This window comes from Polistes dominula, unplaced genomic scaffold (assembly GCF_049000335.1).
Source record: "Polistes dominula isolate Pdom_NZ unplaced genomic scaffold, Pdom_raw_medaka contig_78, whole genome shotgun sequence".
In the NCBI taxonomy this organism is placed as follows: domain Eukaryota; kingdom Metazoa; phylum Arthropoda; class Insecta; order Hymenoptera; family Vespidae; genus Polistes; species Polistes dominula.
Genome location: NW_028301042.1, coordinates 121,992 through 135,400, shown reverse-complemented (window position 1 = coordinate 135,400; position 13,409 = coordinate 121,992). Strand labels below are relative to the sequence as shown.

At 29.8% G+C, this 13,409-nt stretch overlaps 2 protein-coding genes across 4 annotated transcripts; both read right to left on the bottom strand.

Moving 5' to 3' along the window:
- Positions 1–193: 193 nt before the first annotated feature.
- LOC107072387 (uncharacterized) lies at positions 194–11,271 on the bottom strand. 2 transcript variants are annotated; one of them, XM_015332272.2, is made up of 15 exons: positions 11,131–11,271; positions 9,525–9,761; positions 9,286–9,399; positions 8,718–9,191; positions 4,141–8,599; positions 3,904–3,973; positions 3,583–3,654; positions 2,216–2,408; positions 2,010–2,126; positions 1,754–1,930; positions 1,502–1,669; positions 1,315–1,407; positions 1,195–1,237; positions 971–1,083; positions 194–838 (listed from the first exon to the last, which is right to left on the bottom strand). In XM_015332272.2, the coding sequence occupies exons 2-15, from the start codon at positions 9,660–9,662 to the stop codon at positions 698–700; spliced, it is 6,372 nt and encodes a 2,123-aa protein (XP_015187758.2). In that variant the 5' UTR covers positions 9,663–9,761; positions 11,131–11,271; the 3' UTR covers positions 194–697. The 2 variants fall into 2 exon arrangements, with proteins under 2 accessions (XP_015187758.2, XP_089031178.1); XM_089175052.1 differs by having other exon boundaries at positions 776–856.
- Positions 11,272–11,677: 406 nt separating this feature from the next.
- Positions 11,678–12,673, bottom strand: LOC107072388 (allatotropin). 2 transcript variants are annotated; one of them, XM_089175057.1, is made up of 3 exons: positions 12,657–12,673; positions 12,089–12,376; positions 11,678–12,018 (listed from the first exon to the last, which is right to left on the bottom strand). In XM_089175057.1, coding segments are annotated over exons 1-3 (435 nt in total). In that variant the 5' UTR covers positions 12,659–12,673; the 3' UTR covers positions 11,678–11,873. The 2 variants fall into 2 exon arrangements, with proteins under 2 accessions (XP_089031183.1, XP_015187759.1); XM_015332273.2 differs by lacking the exon at positions 12,657–12,673 and having other exon boundaries at positions 12,089–12,349.
- Positions 12,674–13,409: the final 736 nt, after the last annotated feature.

Here is a 13,409-nt window from a genome sequence, read left to right as displayed (position 1 = left end):
TAATTTCTTACGATGTTCGATATTCGATTGTTCGATTGTTCGATTGCTCGATTGTTCGATTGCTCGACTGTTCGACTGTCGATCTCTCTACTACATTTATTTAAATTTCAATGAATATAAAGCAAATAATATAGAATGATTAATAAATAAATACTTATTAGATTTTGGAATAGAAGGAAAATAGATAGATATATATATATATATATATAATAAAAATATTACTTCCTCCTCTTTATACATTTTTCTATTCTGATCTTAATGAATAGAATAATAAAATTGTGATTACAGAATACGAAGTAACATTTATATATTTATGATTATATATTTTCGTAAATAAATCTATATTTTTTTGTTTAATTATTATACCTAAAATGCACTGGTTTAGATAACGTTATAATAATAATAATAATTCGATAGTATTAATATCTTGTCAATATTATCTTAACCATCATACAAATTAACAATTTTTTCGACAGCAATTGTTGAATTAACGATAAGCAGACATTAGAGTATTAGAATATTTGAACAATCTAATTAATGTTTAAAACTAAAACGCTTTTCTTTCATCTTAAATAACGAAAATAATAATTAATTCATCTTTCTTCTTTATAAAATATAAACAAAAGAAAAAAACAAAACTTGCATTTCTTATCTTATTTTCTATTGTTATGTCCAATACTTAAAAAGTAACTTAGCGTCATATATACTTGGTACGCGTTAGAGCACTTCCACCTTTTGTAGGATCCATCATACGATCCCAATTAGTATGACCAACAACAAAACCAACGGCTCGCATCTTTTCTTGTTGTTTACGTTCCTCTAAATCTGCCCATCTCACCTATAACGTTAAACAGTCCTACCAATCGTTTATAATTCTATTATTATAATTATCTCTTACATATTTTCATTCTATTTGATCAATATAAATGACTATAGTAATAATGATCTCTTATTGCACACACACACATACCCTCTTTTTTCCAGACGTATCTTCCATGTTATAATAATCGGGGACTTGTAAAAAATCTTCCATCGTTTGTGGTTTGCTTTCATTTTTTTTTCTCGCTAAACCATCTAGACGATCTATAATGTAAATGCAATAAAAAAAAATATATATATATATATAATTAAATAATAACAATTATAACAAATTAAATGCAACATTTTAATGTCACATTAGTTAATAATATTTACCTAACTTATCTTCTGCTTCCATTCGTTCCCATTTACTAATACCCTAAAAATGCATATATTTTTACATACATTTATGCAAATATACATGTAATAAAAACTATTAAAGAAATATAAATTTACAATCATTTCCGGAACATCGTCCTGACTATCTTGACTTTCTTCGTTTGGTTGTAATACTTTATCTGAAATTTCTTGACTATCTTCCATTTGTACCTAAAATAAAAACGACAAAATAATATACATATATAAATTGAATCAATATTCCTAGTGAATCAATTTATATATGTATTCATTCAATTGATCGTACTTCTTCGATTGCTTGTTCTTGTAACATCGAATTTACATCTAGTTTTTGATGATAACTTGGCGTGGGTTCAAAATAATCCACAATTCTATTAATTTCATCCTCTGATCGATTATGAATATTTCTTTTTAAACAGATTTGTACATCCATTTCCATTTCGCATACATATACCTATATAGATAAAAAAAAAAAGACAAGATAATTAACATTAACTTCATTAACTTCAAATTGTTCAATTTAATTGATCTTACATACCTTGAATCCTTTACTTTTTGCAAAGCTCCACATATCTTCGTAATCTGATATTTTTTCATTAATACAATCTAATATAATAAAATTGAAGAAACCATCGGTAATATTTTTCTTAAAAGCTTTTACAAGCGATACTATGTAACTTGGTTCCATTGCATCTTCATATTCGTAAACCATTTCCTAATGAATTAAAATAATAGTTATAAATTTGCATAGAATATTATCATGTATATCGACGATATAGGGGTATAGTACGTACCTTTGCTATTACTTTCTTCCCATTGTCATCTTTTGTTTCTATTTCCTTTTCAACGAGGAAATAATCATCAAGGCTTAATATTCTCGGAGCAGAGCCTCCTTGTTCAACTTCCTTGTCCTTATATTTTAAAGATATAATAAATAAGGACATATATAACATATTCGACGACGATATTAAAAAGTGAAATAATGATTTTGAAAGCATACCTTAATTAATTTAGCTACAAATGACTTGCCACTACCAGGGGGACCTCTTAAAATAATAGCTATTTTAGATGGTCTATTTTGACGACCTGGAGGACACAGTAGATCATCCACCATTGTACAGTTAGCCGTTTTCGCCAGTTCCAAAGTCTTTGTTGATGGTAATTCGGATACATTTTGCTGTTTGTCTGTAAAGCTGTAACAAAAAATGTCTCAATGTTAAAATATATTATATTTTATACGCGCATTGTGTTTTAATAATCTACACGTATAGAGTAAAAGTAAATAATATATGATATTTATCAAATTAATTGAGATTTCAATAATCATGACAACTTAAATATTATAAGTTGCATTTAATGCAAATCATTAAAAACTAAATTAATAATAAGAATATTGATAAAGCTTCAAAACATAATCTGGTTTTGTAAGCTTACTAAATTCGGCAAGCCATAATAATGGTTTATATTTGATAATATAAACATTTCTTTCTCAAATTTCTTGCATAAAAATCGCCATGAATTAGAGAATAAATCAAAATGCGACAGTGTTACATTAGACGAAAAGAGTAGCAAGATTATTGCAACGTAACGTCGTTACTCGTAACGAATTAACGCGTCTTAAAGTCGCATACCATAACATAAATCAAAATAATCCAAAGTTTAAAAAGATATCTTTTTAAACACTATCTCACACCATGGTAAAAGAAGATTCAGATATTTCAAGAGAGCGTTTAAAAATGTTTGTTTAAATAATAAAATATTACTTATTTGAGTAATATGAAGAAATATTGTATATACATTATATTGCTATACCACCACATACTTCAATTTTCAAGCAGAATATATTTAATATATATTATTCTATAACTTTATAGTCTGTTCAATGAGTTGAATTAGTAAAAATAAACAAATGCACTTGATTGAAACAGGAGCGTATTTCACAACCATCAGATAACAACATAATACTTTCAGGGTGGGGGATTCTTGAAATGGGTAGAATTGTCGCTAAAGTAAAACCTAACGACGATCGATGTAAAAATTCACTCCTGAATTCCTTACCTATTGATATACTTGATAATTTTTATTACTCTCGGTTAAAATAAACATTTTATTTACTTCTACTGACTCGACTCATATGACGGACTGCTAAAGTAATCAAAGTTTAGTAGAGGTAATAACATATAAGAACGTTTAAATCGTATCTTAAAATTATGCCAAGCAGAAAGTCAATCAATGATGCTGCATATAATACGTATGTAATTTCTTACATTGACAAATATTGTAAATCTGTGGAAGTAGTATCCATTGTTTAATATCCTAAAGATTGAAATAAATAAATGAATTTAAATTGATATTGTATTAACATACCTGGTATTTGATGGTTTAGTCTCTATGGTGTTCTTGTTTGAATTCTCCTGCCAGTTAGTACGTCCTTTTGATCTAAAGCAAGTTAAATGTCTTCAAGACACAGGACATATTCATAGAATATATAAATATGAAATATTATTACTTCTAATGTAAATATACAAAAGATAGATATACTAATGTGAAAATTCGATAATGTCATATGTTATGTTATGTTATGTTATGTTATATGCATAACGATATAAAAATAAAAATAAAAATAAAAATAAAATAATATAAACTATTTTCGTGTATATTATTAGAACACTCCTGAAAAGGCATTACCTGTCCTTCTCTCTGTCATTCTCTTTGCTTATATCTGTTTGAACTCGTTCGCATCTCTCATGGCCTCTATCTGTGGCCAAGAAAAATATCAATGAGAAAAAAATGATGTATGTAAAATATCTACAATGCTTTTATTATTATAATATTATAGATTAATATAATTTTGAATTGTATACTTAATAAGCAGCAAATGATATATTGTAAAAATGACGAATATGTAAAAATAACGAAATTTACCTTTATCATTAATCTTATCACTTTGTTGAATTCTTTTGGATTCTTCTCTTTCTTTATCCGAAATATTAGGATAAACTCTTTCTTCTTTGGAGGAGTATTCCCTTTCTTTCTTGTCATCTGCATTTCTCTTTTCTCGTTCATATTTTCTGATATTAGAAGTCCAATCGCTTTCTCTCGGCTCATTTAATTTTGTCTTTCGTCTATGTTCATGTTTCATCACCACTGAATTTTCATATGTCTTCATTTTTTCTTTATATTCTTTCAAGTTCTGTTCATTTTCTTCCCAATTTCTAAAATCTCTTTTCGGCAACATTTCATGATCCGGTACGACAGGTTTTAATTTTCCATGTCCATAATCAAAACATTGAACAGGTGTTAAATGTTCTTGCATTATGGTGCGAGGAGCATGGGCATAATCGATTACTTTAACAGGTACGTGCTCGGTATATTTTTTATCTTTACTGGCACCACCATGGTTATAATTAAATTGTCTCTCGATACAGAATTCTTTGTTAGGTGTACCTCTCATATAAGATGATGATGATGATGATGATGATAACTGAGGATTGTCGATAGGTCGTTGTTTAATAAAAGCAAGAGAATTATTGTACTTGTAATCTAATCCAGCAGAAATGTCTCCATAAGCAATTCTAGAATCTCCAACGATATTTGAATCAATAGCAGATTTTTCTACGATCTTCTTATCGAACGGAGACATTTGATTATGAATGTTAGTTTTGAATTCGTGAGGCGGAAGATTAATAGGGCAATCAGGTCCGTATTGTGACCTAGAACCAGTGGGGTCACTAAAATTGCTTTGAAATGATGTTTTACAATCAGGTTTATTCATTTTACCCAATTCAAAATTTAAATTTAATCCTGTATTACAAGTTCCAGTATCAGTAATGCCTCGATCGAATTTCCTATCTAAATAATTTTCATTAAATTTGTCTTGATAAATATCATTATTATTACCACTATCAAGTGCACCACCACCACCACCACCACCACCATCAACAAATGCACCAGAAGGTTTATTGCCAAAGGGTGATCTATTGCTACATAATCTGTTGTTATAATTACGTGTACTCGCTGCTTCATTGTTTATACCTTGAAATTCGAAAGGATTTTCAAATGGTCCACGAGCTCCAAATGGTTTAGTATTTAATCCTGTATTACGTATGTCAAAATGTCTTTCCATTAAATTTCGAGGAGGACCAAGCATTCTATCTTGTAGATTGTGATGTGAAAATTGTCCAGAAGAAAAAGGTCCATCATTAGAACATTGAGGATCAAACGATCCATCCATAGATCTTCTATTATTGAAATTTCTTTCATTTATAGGAGTATGAAATCTGTCAACAAGTCCTCTAGGACCAAAATTTGTATCTTTAAATTCTCTGATATCGCATGGCATTTCATTCGGTCTCCACAGTCCTACATTTCTATTATTATTACCTCCTCTAACAACACCTAATTGTCCACCAATCGATGATCCTCGTGATTTAAATTCTATATCATTTGGTCCTAATGACGAAAATTGTCCATTATTTGGAGACTGTTGTAAAAACCTTCCATCGTTATGGCCCCTAGGACTAAATGAATTTTTTGGATCAAAATATTTAGTAGAATTTCGCTCTAATTCTCCCCCCGTAAGAAAATTACGATCTGCACCAAAAGGCTCTTTTAATTTTGGATTATTGGCAAATGTGTTGTTGTTATCGTTATTCAAATTATCCGTTATTGGCCCTAAATTAGGTAATTCTGGTGGAGGTTCCATGTTTAAATCTTCCGGTTTTGGATCATTCTCTCCCATAAAAGGTAAGACTTCAGATTTTTTCATTTGCTCTGTATCTGATGCATTTGATTCTAATTTTTGATCTGACTGATGTTCTGCTTGTACTTTGTCATCGATTTTTTCATTATTTTCTTCAATAGGAGCAATCAAATTTGAACTTGATGATTGAGTATTACATTCCGTGTTATTAACATCTTTCTTAGACAAATTAACATCAGGAAATGATTTATCCATCCAAGGTGGCTTTTCTAATGATAATACATCCGCCGAGCGTGTGCCTTTATCTTCTTGAATATTTGATTGTGTTGTATCCGTAATATTCAACGACGACGATTCTTCTCCTATTTGTTCTGTTTGAGATACTTCTTTTGCTTTAACTGTATTATCTGTTTCATCTTTATTAACAGGAATATCTAATTTTTTCTCTGTAATTATGTTATCTGTATTTAAAGATACATTATCATCCGACAGTCCACTATTCTGCGTATCTTTAATTTGTTGTAATTTAGGATCTCCTCTGTCAAATTGTTGATCAATTCGTTGATCAATTCGTTGATCAATTCGTTGATCAACATCCACTGAACCAAACATACTTTGATTTTTATCAAATTTAGAAAAATTAGGGGTGGAGGATTCTCGAATAAATGGACTATTAGGATCGTGGAAATCAAAAGATTTGTCACGTTGGTTAAAATTAGCGTGACCACGAAATCGAAAGTCAAAATTTCCGCCGTGTGGTTTAAAATCATTAGGGCCACGAGGTCCAAATAATCTAGGATTATTGGAAAGTTCAAAATTGCCACTAAGTCGAGGACTATAAGTTGTCATTCCTCTTACTCCCAAATCCCTTTGTCCAAAGTCGGTAGAACTTTTCGATATGAAGGGTAAATCACCACCAGTAATCTTTTTAAAACTCTCACTTAAAGATCCAACATTAACAGTTTTATCAGAATCTTGAAAACTAGGTTTGAATACATCTGTAGCGGCTTTTCTTTTTTCCATAAGCTTCTTTAATTCGGGTGGCAATACATAGTTAGGTTCTATTTGATTATTTCTTTCAAAGTTGCGAGAATTATTATTATCTTTTACATTATCTATTCCTTTGTTTTGTTCAAAATGATCCATATTTCTTCCAAATCTATTGTTGTTTCCGGGGCCAACATTATCACTAGATGATACATTAAAAGGATCAAAACCTGGTGCAAATATATCGCCGCATTCTAATCCACTTCCCTGATCAAATCTTTCATTTCTTGAACCAAAACGATCGTTATTATTGCCAAAACGATTGAGTGGTCCAAATCGGTTACTACTTGGACCAAATCTATCATTACCAGATCCAAATCGTATATTATTTAATCCAAATCTGTCTCTTGATCCAAATCGATCGTTATAACGATCATTTGAATTTCCAAAACGATCCCCAGCAACACCAGATGATCCAAAGCGATCACTCGATCCTGGTGGACCAGAACGATCAATATTGAAACAATCATTGTTTAAATTATTAATCGAATTAAAATTATTTGGTGTATTGAGTTGATTATTACCGCCGCCACCACCACCACCACGTTCCATGAAATTTCTTTCTTGTTGTTTATTATAATTTTTCCCATCAATATCTGTCTCATCTGCTGATTTATAATGTTCATTTCCTCTATTGAATCTCACATTACCATAATTAAATGATCCATCAGATCTAAATTGATTGTGTTCGGATAAATTTTTATCTATTTCTCGCCTAAATAATTCTGGACCAGTGCTACCTAATGATCCTTTCCTATTATTCATCCGATCATTATTAGAATTGTCGATTGCATCGAAATTACCAGAATAATCGGATAAACTCGAAGGATCATTGGATCCGAAACGATTAATGTCTGAACTTGCTTTTTCATTAGCACCAAACGTATTCAAATTATTTCCACTTGACCCATAAGAGGATCTGTTCTGTAAAATTGATCTCACACCTGTGTCCGGTACTTGTCTTCCATCATTGTTGTTGTTATTATTATTATTATTATTATTAGTAGTAGTAGTAGTAGTAGTAGTATTAGCAGCATTACTATTATTATTATTATTATTAAAACCTGGTGGTGGTTGTAAAAAATTTGGTCCTGCATTTGGCACATTAGGTGGTGGTAGTGCGAAATTTGGAGGATGCATTGCACTTATTGCTGCTCCAAATGATGGCTGAGTCGATGTAAGATTTTTATGAAAACCGATATAATTTTGCATTCCAGAATTAAATTGAGCTGCCCACTGTGCAGCTTGTTGAGCATTCCAAGATGATACAGTATCCGTATTCGAAGATTGAGATGTTGATTGCTGTGTAGTTATTGCCGGCGTAACTGTTGTAGATGAAATATTGCTTGTGGTCTGAGGTGGAGGAGGTGGTGGTGGAAGTGTTCCTGTATTTTGTTTTCCTGTTAACCCAAGAGTTTTTCCGATGCCTAAAAGATTGTTAATTAATCCTTGATTTTCTGTACTTGATAAAATATTCATTATCTTGTCTCCTCCAGGTAGATTCTTTGTTTTTTCAGTATCCGCTTTAGCAGTCATTTGTTTCTGTTGTTCACGCTTCTTACGCATCATTTCTCTACGTTCAATAAGTTTCTCACGCCAAGATGTCCACTTTGCTTCATATATTTTATAATGTGTCTAAAAAATAGAATCTTAATATTTACTAATATATTAGATCTCAAAAGATTCAATAATTAATATGTTATTGTATGAATAAATATACTTGCAATATAAATGAATATAATACATCACCTACCTTATCAGGATGATTTATATTTTGCTGCTTCCAATCGTTAAACTGTTCTTCCCACTGCTTAAACTGAGCATCAAATGTTTTTTCAGCATCAGTTAATTCTTCGTCTTCTTCAGTTTTTAACTTTTTTGCACTACAAGATTCACTAACAGTATTACTAATACGTTTTTTAGCAGAATTACCGTCATTACTCTGAGCACTCTCCAGAGGCAACGGTGGTGGCAGAGGTGGATTTTGGGAAGAATGAACATTTAATTGCAAAGGCGCGTTACTTACGGGCTGCTTCGAAGGAAATAATGGAAGATTGTTTTGATGTGGCGGAGGAATATTTGTGAATTGATATGTATTAACAGAACTCGGAGGTAAAGGGGGTTTAAAATCCTCTTTAGGAAGTGGTGGTGGCATTGTTGGTAATGGTGGTGCATGACCGGATAAATTTAAATTTTGTGATGACATTTGCTTCATTGTTTCTTGATACTGAAAGGAAAATATTCTATGATGTAACGATCAATAATTCTTACAAGAATATACATATTTCAATGGAAAATATTATTTCATATATGATGTGCACCTTTTCTCCGTACTGTGCTTGCCACTGTTGATATTGTTGGTGCCACTGTTGCCACTGCGTCCAATTTTGTTGCTGAGCAGCAGCCCATTGTTCAGGTGTATATCCAGTAGGTGCCTGAAAAATATTATATAAAAATTTATATAATGATATTGATATAACATCATAGACTTAATATTGTTTCTCTAAAGAAAATCTTGCAATCAAAATCTCTCATTCATTTTGATCAAATTTATACTTACTGATTGATTATAGTATTGCATATAAGTTTGCATCATAGCCATTGTATCTGCTCCTGGCGTGGTATAACCAACTGGTGGCTGAGGCATTGAAGAAGTAATGGCACCAGTTGGTACTTGCCATTGATTCCAATTTTGCATTTTTAATCCTTTATTACTCGAGCTAATACCTCGTTAGCTATATACGTTTTTTGTTAATGCATGTTGATCTCTTTTCGATGGCTGCAGTCCATTCGGACGCTATTACGTATTCAGAGAAAATCATTATTGTTATAACCATTATGATGTATCAATAACATATTGAAATATAATTGGAACGATACATAAAATCTATTTGTATATAATAAAAACATTAATAAATATTATAAATATAAATGAGAAAGGATATGAAGTATTATTCATACTTCAATAAGTTATAATACATACAATAGTGAATAATGAGCATTGAAAATTATGTTTGTTCTTTTAAAATGTGTGTTTTTCTTTTTTTTCTTCTTTTTCTTCTTTTTTTTTTTTTTTTTTAGAAGAACAGATATGAAAATGCATATCGTTCGATTCTAGAAAAATAATAACGAGGAAATGGTATAAACACATATATATATATATATATATACGTTTTAATAAAGAAATGAAAAAAAAATCTGAATGACGACATAGAATTGTTTCAGTAATCGCAATGTTTTCAAAGTAATATTTGGTAATAAAGTGTCAAGCTTAACTTATATAGGGCATAAAATATCAATGATTAGCCTTATAAAGTTAAGAAAATATGACACTATAGTAGCATTCTAAAGACAATTCCCAAAATATCTTCTCACAGAATTTTCTTTAAGAAGAACAATATGTATATCGATGTATCGTTTAACTACAAACATGTAAATCATTAAACAATCATATATAAAGAAATAATATACAGATCCAAGAGTGGTATCTAAGAGATCGCATTGCATGCGACAATTGTTAAATAGCTAATTATGTAATATGCTACATAATATTCATCAATATATATTATAGCACTCATCATACATGTGTGCACATATATGTATTTATATGTAAATACACTTTTAAACATTAAAAACTAGATTTTTGTATTCAGTTAAATGTTGATGTTTGGTTATAGATTTTGTAATTTGTACTTTGATAAATATACATGTCGATTGACATTATAATATATATACACAAGAGAATGAATATATTCTCTAAATAGAAACAACTACAAAAATTATACAATTTCATGAATAAACTTGATACTAAAGTACAGTGTAAAATTCTAGTATCATCATAATCATCATCATCATCATCATCATCATTAGTATCATAGATTTATTTACATATATCGTCACGTGATATACTTGATACAATAAATATTATATTATAAATATATATATATATATACATATAGATATATATTGTAGGAATATAATATTGTAATATATCGATTTTTCGATACAAAAATGCATTTCATTTAATTCATGCTATGAACAGCGTCGTCATAATGGTTAAGTCCATTTAATTTTGGAAACATTTATTTTGACAAAATATCAATTCGCATAAATATTCACATCGCTTATTATATATTATTATTAATAAATAATGAAGGAGTACTTACGAATGGATCACTGCAAAGATTCCCTTGAAATTAATTCCAATAGGATTTTTTCGCGATACCGAATTACAAGGAATCGAAACCGAATCAGTACTTTATGGCTACCGACTAAAGCGAAAGAAAAAATTAATTGCTTTGTGATAAGTTCAAATTCCCTAGTATCTAGTTGTATATTATTATTCCCTATATACAGTTTGCTTTGTATTTTGCGATTTATTTTGAAAATATTGTCCTTAATATAAATAGGTATATGAGAGTACTTCAATTACAAAAATAATAATTATAACAATACAAAAGAACATTTTTCAAAGTTAGTAATTTTGGAATATTTTCATTTCCAAAAATAAAACTATATTATCATCACTCGATAAAGTGTGATACTATTACGGTAGGTAGGTAATGTTTTACCGATACAATTATTTAACAATAACTTTTTATTTTAAACGAAATGAATTATAAAAAGCATTTTGAATAATTCATTAATTAACAATAAGGATGGAGTAATACAAAAGAAGGTAAATGTAAATTTTAACAAATTTTGGCGACGTAATTTGATCTAACGTTGTTATATATTATACAATCAAAATATTTCATTATAATAATAACATTATTGTTATTTTAAAAGAAAAGCACAGAAAAAAAGAAACATCTTTAAAGCATTTTTAAGATACCACAATTTTATTTGACTAAAATTTATCGCCAAAAATTGTATATTCTAGTAGAGAATGTTTGTCCCATGTTTAGAGTTAAAATATGAATATGGTTCCTTCCGGTTGCAATTGTTCTCCAATAGGTGTTTGACCATTATCATCATTAATTATCATTTCCGTTAATTTTCCAGCAAAATGAGGATTAGTTTTCATTTCTCGTAATATTAATTCAGGAGTTATTCTAAAATTTGTTATTTTAAGGAACGTATCTATGATATAAAACAAGAATTGACTGTATGCACTTTACATACCCTTGTGGGAAATTACGAAGAAGAGACAATAGTACTCTTTCTCGTCTGTTAAGATTAGAAATTTCGTAGGGTCCATCCCTTTTACCGTATCCTACTCCAATTGAAGTAGATATTTCATCTGGTCTGTAACCACGTATCTCTCTATCTCTCGGTACTTTTTTATCGCTCGGAATATTATAACTTCGATATTTCGATCCATTCACCATCAAAACCCATCCGAAAAGTATTAGAGCCATCATTAATCCAAATCGCATGATTGTTTTATTTGTCTTGCTAGAGTTAGTTATCCTTTAGAAAAATTCAAACAATCGGAAACTGTATCTACTTAAACATAACATTATTTCATTATTTATTTTCACTATCAATTATATTCAGTATATTTTCTTTTTTCTTTTTTTTTTTTTAATCAGAATAATTGATGAACTTCTTACAAGATTGTTTCATTACCTAATACTAAATCTTAAATTTACATTATTATATTAAATAAATAAACATATACACACATGAGAGCCAGGTGCTAAAAAAAAAATCCATCGGATATTACTTACGTACACGTATTAAAGGATACATTTAAAAATCACTTTCTAATCAACTTAGATCGATTAGAATTATCTCATAAGAATAATATATAGAAATACATACATATATATATATGTAATATTTATAATTACAATATTGTTATTTTTTATCGGATCCAAAAGAAATCATTGAAATGAAAAAATAAGAAACTTAGCATAAATATTTGAAGAAGAAGAAGAAGAATAAGAATAAGAATACACAGACACAGCAGGATGCTGTGACAAGTTAGATAAGTCATCTCTAATAACGCGTATCACGAAGGAGAGAACTGAATTCTCGATCTAGTTCGGTTGCTTTTGTATAAAGCCGCCTACCTTGGCGTCTCAACGGCCGCAAAAACAGCCGCCGTGCATCGCCTTTTGCTATCAATTTTCATCTCTATAATCATTTATATTATTTCATGTAAATGAAATATAATAAAGTATATATGATCAAATAATTGCAAACAATATCTATAATATTATTTTAGATAAAATTATTTAAAAATTATGAATTGAAATGATGATGATTTAGAACATTTCGTGCCGCCGTAATAGCAACCACCGCCGGAGACCGCAAGTTTATAGAATAGCCGCCAATGCGTATACGGACGGATGTCTGCAGTCACCCCCATAAACCGCCTACTCCCATTTCATCGGACATAGTAATTGTCCAGCCCCTTGATATGCCCTATTTTACATTACAGTACATGCTAATAAGTATAATGCACTTGTGCTTACGTTCCATTTCCTAAACTATATAT

Excerpts from the sequence above, each read along its gene's own strand:
- LOC107072387 (XM_015332272.2), bottom strand. The coding sequence starts at position 9,662 with ATGCAAAATTGGAATCAATGGCAAGTACCAACTGGTGCCATTACTTCT. Across the intron at positions 2,409-3,582 it reads ACTAAACCATCAAATACCAG|CTTTACAGACAAACAGCAAA; the intron begins GTATGTTAATAC and ends TTTTTGTTACAG. Across the intron at positions 2,127-2,215 it reads TTGTAGCTAAATTAATTAAG|GACAAGGAAGTTGAACAAGG; the intron begins GTATGCTTTCAA and ends TTAAAATATAAG.
- LOC107072388 (XM_089175057.1), bottom strand. Across the intron at positions 12,019-12,088 it reads CTTCGTAATTTCCCACAAGG|AATAACTCCTGAATTAATAT; the intron begins GTATGTAAAGTG and ends AACAAATTTTAG.